The sequence below is a fragment of the Spinacia oleracea genome, chromosome 6 (assembly GCF_020520425.1).
Source record: "Spinacia oleracea cultivar Varoflay chromosome 6, BTI_SOV_V1, whole genome shotgun sequence".
NCBI lineage: Eukaryota > Viridiplantae > Streptophyta > Magnoliopsida > Caryophyllales > Amaranthaceae > Spinacia > Spinacia oleracea.
The window spans coordinates 117,036,013-117,046,009 of record NC_079492.1 but is presented as its reverse complement, the minus strand read 5'-3'; the positions used below and the strand labels follow the sequence as shown (position 1 = coordinate 117,046,009).

At 38.4% G+C, this 9,997-nt stretch overlaps 1 protein-coding gene across 1 annotated transcript; it reads right to left on the bottom strand.

The window, feature by feature from the left end:
- Positions 1-1,989: 1,989 nt before the first annotated feature.
- LOC110796075 (protein transport protein SEC23 D) lies at positions 1,990-9,997 on the bottom strand. The gene is made up of 14 exons (XM_022001105.2): positions 9,521-9,997; positions 8,576-8,641; positions 7,596-7,649; positions 7,350-7,522; positions 7,013-7,199; positions 6,700-6,845; positions 6,469-6,623; positions 6,165-6,246; positions 5,920-6,035; positions 5,237-5,335; positions 4,155-4,278; positions 3,648-3,928; positions 2,635-2,849; positions 1,990-2,525 (listed from the first exon to the last, which is right to left on the bottom strand). Exons 1-14 carry the CDS (start codon positions 9,846-9,848, stop codon positions 2,314-2,316), a joined length of 2,238 nt encoding a protein of 745 aa, XP_021856797.1. The 5' UTR covers positions 9,849-9,997; the 3' UTR covers positions 1,990-2,313.

Genomic DNA, 9,997 nt, shown 5'->3' with positions numbered 1-9,997 from the left:
TGAGTGAGATCTACAGGTAGTCAAGCACCCATGTTGTGTACAGATGTTAAAATTAATACAGCCATCAGGAGCTGGCCAGTGATGATAATTGGAAAGGATGATTCTCAACAACACTGAGTGTAATTATGGTCTGTAGCTGAAAAATGCGAAGTATCAGGGTGAGCAGAGTGAAAGCTGCTGAGATGCATCTATCAGCTGGCTTTACAACTTTATTTAGGTGCTCCTCAACTGTAATAACAGGAAAGAGAGCAACTATAGAGATGCAGATGACATTTTTCTTTCAAGAAACTGGATAATAATTCAACTGGGGTATAGTCGTATAGAATTGAATGGTATATACTTGAAATTTTACAGTCATAAGTAGCAAATACTTTGTAACACATGAAAACTATAAAAAAGAACAGAAAAAAGAAACATGAATTATTTCATTATCTGCTGTCATCTCAAGCATAGATCCTCCCCATCAGATGACAGCTCCAAGATATGAGTTATGAAGATAATGTTGAGCATATCCATATAATCTTCCACATATGCCCACTTCTTCTATATTTAGCTTCAATAATCAATATCGCGATAAATATTCCCAACTAGAATCACAGCACAAATTCAGAAATACACAACACCACAGAACAGAGCATACATAATTCAGTAAATAAAGCTGGCAGAAGCTACTTGAGTCTATTCTCTTTACCCTCAGACACCTCAATGTAGGAAGGTGAAGAATGGAACTTGTACTTGGTGCGACTTATGAAGTCAGTAACCCTATCATTAAAACTATCTGGTGCAATGCTTGGCTTTCGAACACCCACATTGGTGGGGCTTCTGATCTTTCTCCCTGCACGTTCAATATATTCAGAAGACATACCATTAATACTCTCTGCTATATATGACTTTACCCCATTTCCATGAGGAATAGCTGGAATTCTATTTTCATGACCGTGTATTGGAAGAATAGTAGTTGCCTTAGGCTTGGCAAGATTGATGGTTGGCTGGGAAACATGAATAACTGCAACCTTATTTTCAGGTTGTTTCCTGCTATCTGTTGCTGCTGGTGCTACAGTTTGTTTGGAGATTCGAGGACAACGATCTTTAAGATTAGTAGTAGTAGTAGTTGTCAAAGAAACATTCGAAGGAGTTTCAATGGCAATAGTACCAGCTCTAGAGACTCTAACACAGCGATCACTCATAGTGGTAGTGGGGGAGGTGAAACGCATGGTTCGGATGAAAGGAGATGGTTTTCGAATAGCAATAAAGAGTTTTTCACAGCAACTCGTCTGGTCGCTGTTATCCATATAACTAACTGACAACACAAGTAGTTTACTGCTTCGATCAGGGTGCTTCAGGATGTTATTATAGGCTAACAAATTTGTATAAACAAATCAAAAAGCACGACTTTGAGAGGTTTATGATTGAGAGGGAATCTATGCTGGCTTGTTTTTCCAACTATAGAGTGTGGAAAATAGAGGAAAGATGGGTTCCAAGTATTTCAAAGTAATCCACTAAAAATGTAACTTTGGTGCAAGTTTTCAAAAGAGATGTTTATGGGATCAAATTCTCTCTTTTTTAGTCTTCTTCTTGTCAATATCTAAACCACTTGCTTCTTCAATCTTCAAACGTATGGCATCTTGGCTAATTCATTTTGTTTCACTCATCTAGAATTAATTTGGATATTCTATAATAATAACTCGCAAGTATATTTTTTTAGGTGTTGAAAGTTAAGTTTGGGGGTTCTTTTCTTTTTAAAATTGATTTCCTATATTTCACGTGAATTACATAGTTGAACCTCACCTAATGAGCATTATAGAATGAAAAGGCATTTGCTTTGCTTTACTTTAAACTTTAAAGATGCGGTGGTTAGAGATCCCCCTTCCGCAACTTATGGTCTCGTATTCAAAGAGCAGATGGGTATGTAGATGCCCTGCAAGAAACTGGGCAATCAAGACTAGGAAATGGAACTAATACAAACAATAATGTACATATTTATCCGAATCAAAATCAAAATTTATCGAATTGTTCTCATTGATCTAGCTGTTGAGGCGCCTTACAAAATGACTATGACTCTTCTTCATGCTCTAAAAGAACTTTCAACTGCGGCATTCATCTTTTATAAAAAAAAAAACTTTCAGCTAAGGCACTGAGCTCTACATAAAAACAGTTCCATGGAACTTGGACAGTAAGCTTCAAACTTAACTGACTTTTATCGTATCAGTGTTCCCCTCTTTGAAGTCCGTTTTTCCAGACTTGAGGGTAGAAATGTGCTATTCTCTGCAAGTATAAATAAACAGTGTGGCACGCCTATTTTTCATATCTGATCTACTTCATATACTCCAACACACTGCGATTTATATCCTCCAAAAAGGAAACAAATCCCATTGCGCTAGTGAAACCAGTCCCCTCAACATCTTGTTCTTCAATAAGATAATTCTCAAAAGCTGTAGCATCATCCTTCCCTCCCCTTATGAATGACAGTTTCGGTGTGATACTTCTCTCTTGTTTCAATTTGTTTATAGTTGTCCTTAGTAAGCCTGAGAAAACAAATAAAAGCTAGCGCTAAGAATTTCTCATCGCATTTGCAGAAATATGAGAAGGCCATTTACCATTCAAGAGGAGATAAACTTATAAGAAAATGCTTACAGTCATGAGGTGGTGGGAAAGGCAATCCAGGATCGGCAGTTGAGGAATAAAACACAATCAGAGTCGTGAATGCATCCAGGAGAAATATTGGACTGCCACTGGTTATTAACGCAGCACGGCTTAGAGAATGGCGTGGATATGCCTGTTTATCTGGAGTTGTATATGATGTCAACACCGGATACACAGCACGATGAAGAGAACTCGGTTCCAACGCACTGCATTAGTAGATACAGAAAAGGCAGAGGCAGAGATATTAATAAGTTCCATTGAACAGAAAAAGGAAATTGTGTGGATATGCTTATCCATATACTTGATGATTACGACCTTACTTGAACAGGATCTGTTCTGTAGGCTGATACCTCTGTATACTTGATAATTACAAGAGCATATACCCATCTTAGACTCTACACAGCATAACAGTTTCACTTGCACTTGATATGTCTAAAGTAATGCATGTATACTTGACTAAAATACTACCAGAAAAATATTATGAACTACTTATTTCAGTCTTTCAACTAATCTATTGCGTATTTAGTTGGTGGTGTACGACTGTCCACAAGTATTCAAATTACTTGATTGAAGCAAGAGGTGAACGCCAATTGCTTGCTGCCTTCTTTTATCCTCATCTTGTCTAGGATGGGGGCATAGAAGGAAAGAAAGCACCCACCCATAAGTTGAATTTGGTGAGCTCATTTATGGTTTGATTGATGGCATGAAGCATATAACCATTGCTTAGATTTTCATTAAATTATGCGCTTCTGAATAAATATTCAAGTTTTGATTACAATGGACTAGTACCAGCAATCCAGTCATTTAACTCTTTTTCTTCTGCCCCTTGTCATCATATAAGAACCAGACATCCTTGTAGATGGTGTTAATCTTATCATGAAATTATGTAAGGAATCTCAAGATCACAGAAGTTCCAAACATCCAAATTAAATTGAGAACATCCCAATAATTTGGTGGCAGATAATTTATTTATTCAAAGCATCAGATTGTCACAAGAGTCATACCTGAAGAGACATTGCAAGGATATCCGGTAATCAGGATGAACCCCCTCCTCATGCAGACGAAGAAGAGGACTTCTAAGCAAAGCAAAGATCAAGCGAGGCAAAGGCTGCAACTGAGGGCATTGTGCGAAGGAAACATCAATCTGTTGAACAGAACTAGAGGTCCCAATCCCATACTGGACGAGTTTAAGGGCATCATTGTACTGCGCTGTCAGAATAACTAGCCAATCATGTAGCAGTATCCTACCCTCTCGAACACCATGCTCCAGAGAAGCTTGAATGACCTACCATGTATCAGGTTATAACAATTACTGGAACACGATTTGCACAAAAATGACAACATGAAAATACGTAGTAAAAACGAGGAGCAAATTTTGGGCATTCAAATGCATATCCACATTATGAGGAAAAGGGAAACGTTTAAGTACGCAGTAAAACAAGGGGGGGGGGGATTTGGGCCGGCAGATCTGCATAAAAATGTACAACATAAAAATACGCAGTAAAATCTACCTTGTGAACCAGAATGGAAAGAACCACCTCAGAGTCAACACTATCATAAAGCTCATTAATGTTACGAGCAGCTCCATACTGCAAAGTTCTAATTCTTAACCGCCGTTTGATTGAAAATTTGGGCCTGCATATGCATATCACATTATGAGGAAAAGGGGAATGTTTAGATGACTAAGCAAGTGCATGGCCATAATACAAACATAAAAGATATATTCACCAGCAAAAGATTTTGCTTCCAACCCCTTATGAGCAAAGGAGGCTATTAAAAAGTTGTTAAAGAAACAATAGCTGATGAGCCCACTCGGAGTATGCTCGCCAGTGGTGTCATCGGGGAGGGGATTGGGCAGGCCGGAAGGGGGGGACGGGGGAGAGGGTTGCTATTTGCTAATGGGTGAAGAAAGAGGAGAGAGGAGAGAGGGGATTATACTAATTCTTTTTCAGAATAAATTAAGCAAAACGACAATTTGACAAGAACTAGCTACAGTTGACAGAAAAATGGACAGGAGTAGCTCATAGACCATAGTGATGAAACTAGTACTGCTAAAAGTGTTCTCATAAATGCTGCACTGGAAGAGCATGTCTTAAGCAGATCTTGCACTTAGGATGGTTTTAGGACAATTGTCAGAGAATTTCAAGTCCAATACTGTCAATAACTGCTTCAGAAAGGCCAAATACAGAGAGAATTTCAAGCATCTGACTCAAATAGTCAAATCTCTGGGTTATCATCTGTAAAATATGAGTCGGATGCTTGGATGAGTGCAACTGGGGAGGGGAGTGACAGAGAGAGAGAGTCGGATGAGTGCAACTGTGCAAGGTTGTCGATAAGGTCAGCCAAATTTCCATAATGCATCTCTGGGGAGGGGAGTGACAGAGAGAGAGAGAGAGAGAGAGAGAGAGAGAGAGAGAGAGAGAGAGAGAGAGAGAGAGAGAGAGAGAGAGAGAGAGAGAGAGAGAGAGATAAGAAAATAACCATTAGTTATGACACCTCAAACACAACAAATTTATCCAAACAAGCTACAAACTGGAGCACAAAATAACAGAAGTAAGAAAAACATTGTGAAGTACAGCTGCCACAACCATACCTACTTGCAGAACTCAGTCCTGAACTTGAAAGCTCCTCAGGTGGTACAACCACAGAGTACTGGAAAGCAATTTGTAGCATAGGAGGTTCTGAGGCATGTCTGTCAAAGCATTCAAAGCAGAGCTTAAAAGACAATTTCACGCATGAATTATGCAGACACAAATATTTTCTGAAGGTCACACATTAACAATGAAACTGAAGCCACGAAGGAAGATTGGTTAACGACGATTCAACTTGGACATATGAACATTAAGCAAAGACGCTTATTCTGTCATTACTCATATACTAGAATCGGCAATGTAAAATGCAACCTGAGAAATCACGACAAAGTGAACAACTGTCAAAGAAGCCTCCATCCTTACTTTACTGACCAAGAAGCCTCGCTTTACTCTTCCTCTGACCAAGATTTGCAGGCACGCCTTCTTTATTTTGAATAGAGATTCAAACATGTTACACCTTATCCTTTGTTGTGAGTCTTGTGACTCTACCCATCAGAATTCTCTCCATGATACAGTTATGTCTAGCCTAGTAAGTTTACAGAAACTTTGAGTTTGCATTGGTTAAATCTTCCTTAATCTTATGGACTTTTCAAAGATTTCACTTTTACAAACATGCATCCAATTAAAGTCATCAAAGATTAACTATCCATATAGTAGATAAAGTTGATAGCAAACTAAAAAGTACCTCGAGAAGCCTTCAACTTTGGCAAATTCGAAGTCATATGCATAGGTTGCATAAGAATCACAACAGATTATGTGCTGAACATTTTCATATTCTGGATCAGGGAAAAAGTGACCATACTGCAAAGACACAAAATAAATAAATAAATAAATAAATATATACATGAAAGAGTTGTTGGCACAAAATTAGCAACTCAATAACAAGAACTGTTATCAAATGACTCAAGAAAACAGGAAGCACCAACTCACAGAGCGACCAATTTTGAATTCAGAAGACGTTCTCAATCGTAAAACACAATTGAAGGCATACGGTCGACTTAACATGCGATACCTGTAAGGTCGTTTAAGAAATCAATTAAGCTTAAAGAAGAATTTTCAAAAATCAGAACATAATATTCTTAGTTTTCAAGCTTCAACGCAATAGAAACAGTACAATTGCAATAGTTACTAACATGACTAGAGAAAAGTAATCTCACATATCTAATTTAGTACTCTAGTGAAATTTATGAACAAGAAAAGTATATTGTGCTTTTGAGAATATTTTGTTACTCACATGTCCTGAGGAAGCGTAGAATCGTCAGTACTTGGATACAGAAACAGGGACCCTCCACTTTCAATGCTGAGGAACTTAAGGGATGCCAAATCAGTATACTCATTTGTAACAGCAAATAAGTCCACACAAACACCTGCTTGAACAGCGACAGCAGCCTGTGAAATATATGACAGTGCTTATATTACCTAGTCGTAGGTAACTACGGAATAATTAAAATTGAACATAACTTACCAGTTCCTTGTAAAATGAGGTCTGCTCGGGAAGTAAAGCACGGTCAGCATCTTCTCCTTTACTAGCATATTGCTCCCCGTACCGTCTTGTATCGAGTTGCCCAGCTCCAAAATCAGGAACACCAGACAAGAAAGCAAAAACCCTAGCTGCAGTATTGTTACAGAAGAAACATATATTTTAGGTACAGAAGTTTTCAATCATAGAGAAAGATTGCTTCAACTACTAAATTATCCATTTTCCTTCATCTAGCACAGAAACTGTAGAGCCAGGGCACATCACATCACTACAGCTTGAAGCCTTGAAGCAACAATACCTAATGCAAATGTGGTTCCATATTCTGATCCAAGGTAACTGAAAAGGGCTTCCATTGCTGATCCAAAACCTCGGCCACCTAGTAGGACACCATCTAGAGATTGACTAGCAGCTGCTGATCTTTCCCATGATGTCATTGGTTTAAGAGTTTCGATGGCAGATGCAATCCGCTCTTTACAGGTCTCCACCTAGGTAATGACAGGAGGGTCCAAGACTTAGGGTACACAGTCATATACTCCGTAGAATTTTCAAAGTTATAGAAGACAGAAGTGGCTAATTAGAAATTGCAACTACTTGAAATAGAGCTACTGCTAACCAATAACTACTTGAGGACATACTGGGGCTAAGAAGGAAAACAAGGGCATGACATCTTGAAGCTCTATTTGTATAGAGCCATCTGCATCAGACGGGATGAAAACATTCTTCACAACTGGAACGGGGCCTTGCACATCATACAACCCTAATTTGACGCTGAACACAGCAAGTCCGAAGAGTGCTCCAGCAGGAAGTGCTGTACAAATATTGAAATATCAATCATCAATAAGCAGGCAAAAAGTAGCAAACAATAAGAACTGCAATCTGACCTTCCAAAGCCGCCAGTAATGCACTTTTAATAAGGTCCAGAAACTCTTCTGAAGCTGCAAAAGGGGGGAGAAGTCAGCTATTTTTGCCAACTTCCATGAACAAGAACAGAAGAAAAATGCATCTAAATATCGGGATCAACCATCTTCAAAAGTTTCAGTTATGGTTGTCAAACGATAGGTCAATCTCCCCATTCCAATAGGCCAAATCCATTACTAGGCTATCCTACATGCAAGACTCACTAATGGTTAATGAAGTTGAGAACTTTAACACTCCAATGAACCCAAGATAGTGTTTCATACAGCATTTAATTCTCAGATTTCTTGCTCAGAACTGGACTACTGGAGCATAAATGACCATAATCAGTTATCTGACCCCCTCTATGTTCGACGATGATGAATGCAACATAACCTCTTTTTACAGCCTAGTACATGCCCATTGCTTGATCCACCATCAAAACTAAACAAAATTAAAATACATCTGTTATAGCCTGGTTAGTAGTTACAATGTTGTAACAATATAAACTCTTTGCTTGAGTCACTAACTTAAATAAGAATGCACAGCATTAGAAAAAGGCTAAGAACATCCATGTAATCCACAAATTCATCTAAACCTCTGAATAACCATTGCTATCACCGCTCTTCCAAGTTACATATTACCAACCAGTTCATAAGATTATCTGATAGCAATTGACTGGAGAAACAATAGACAACATATGGTAAGTTGGTAATATGAGAGAAATATACGAGGCCAACACAACTATAGAAGTATTAAACAGAAGAGATCTACTGTGCACAAATAAGAGAATCAAACAGAAGCTAATGATACAAAAGTGAAACATTTCCCAAGTGAAGCTCCTCTAGTTTTGCCAACAGCTCTTCATCAACTTTGAGAGGACACACAGATTGAAAACTTTCAGGGAAAAATTATGAAAGTGAATGTCACTAATTAGAGAGAAGGGGAGAGGGGGGCTCAAACTTACATGATAGGTCAACTGCCGCCACATAGACTGGACAAGCTTGCATTGATTCGTCTTCATATCCTTCCACTGAAACCACAAATGCAACGATCCCAACACACAGAAGTCAAACTCAGGTGCCGATTTCAAACAATATGTTCGAAAATCAAGTTCCTTTTTATTACATTTCATGTGACCGAACATTTAAAAGATCCTTCCAAACTCATTTTTCATCAGTTCCACCTAACATACAAAATTGCAAACCCAAAAAGAAACACTTCATACCATTTTCTAAGCAACCAAACAGAATACTGCACTGTTAAAAGCTAAAAACTCATAGGCCATTTCAACCACCTCAAACATCCAAATCAGCTGAAAATGTTCAATTAAACTAGCTAATTGTCAGTTAGAATGAAAACTTCATAAATTGGACCACACATAAAACATAGTGAAGTAAGGCTGATGGCCTTTTCAAACTTTCGGTCATTTCACTTTAATTTTCTTAGATTAAAACTATACTTCAGCTGTACATAACATAAGGTGCATGGAGTATATTAGTGAGCTCAAATGACACTAATATAGACAGGATTGAATCCCAGGCAACACCTTCGAGACTTTACCAACTAAGCTAGACGTAGTCAGGTTTCCACACAAATACAGCAGTAATATCAGTACATTTATTCTGTTTTCCTTCAATGACTTGATCAAAGTACTTATAACTTATAAGTCCAAAAACAATCAAAATTGAAGGCCCTTTTTGCTGATTATCACACTTATCAGTAATCCAACATCAAATGATGTAACCTTGATTCTGCATTTCTCACTAATCAAATAAAAATCATGCACTCTAATTTTTCCAACCCAATTAATTAAAATACATCTAAATTTGACAATTAAATGTAAAACAATAATTTCCCCACAAAATTTAACCCTCGAAAAAAAATCAAAAAAAAAAAAAATGCAACTTACAAGGCAATTCGAGATCAAAGAAAGACGAAGACATCTCAGGGCAGGATTGAGGGTTAGAGTATTTGGCAATGGAGTGGGATGAAAGCCCGTTAAGAGTTCCACAAAGTGAGCAAGTCCAAGCCCATTGATCAAGCTCGCAATAAGAGTTGAAGTAAGCCCAACAATTCTCACACCTCGGTAAATTCTCGCCGTCTGATCCCATCGCTGGTGGGGTTCCGTTCTCGTCTCTCCCGGAAAATGGTGAAACCGTCACTCCCCATGGTAGACCCGACGACTCTTGCTCATCTGGGTCCATCGGAAACCGGGTCACCGTCGGCCGAACCGCCATTCTTAAGCAGGAGAGAGAAATTCAGGAAGCAAAAGATTTGATTTGGTTTGATGGGGTGAATCGGGTGATGCAAGTGTGGGAGCGTGTTTGAAGGTTGATGATGGTTGAGGTGTAGGATTAGAGGAATGGCGTATGTTAGCGATTTGTTG

Bases quoted from the DNA above. Each gene is read 5' to 3' on its own strand.
- LOC110796075 (XM_022001105.2), bottom strand. From the start codon at position 9,848: ATGGCGGTTCGGCCGACGGTGACCCGGTTTCCGATGGACCCAGATGAG. The intron at 6,036-6,164 runs GTGAGTTGGTGC...GTGTCTTTGCAG, and splicing joins AATTCAAAATTGGTCGCTCT to TATGGTCACTTTTTCCCTGA. The intron at 5,336-5,919 runs GTACTTTTTAGT...ATGCTTTGACAG, and splicing joins AAAGTTGAAGGCTTCTCGAG to ACATGCCTCAGAACCTCCTA.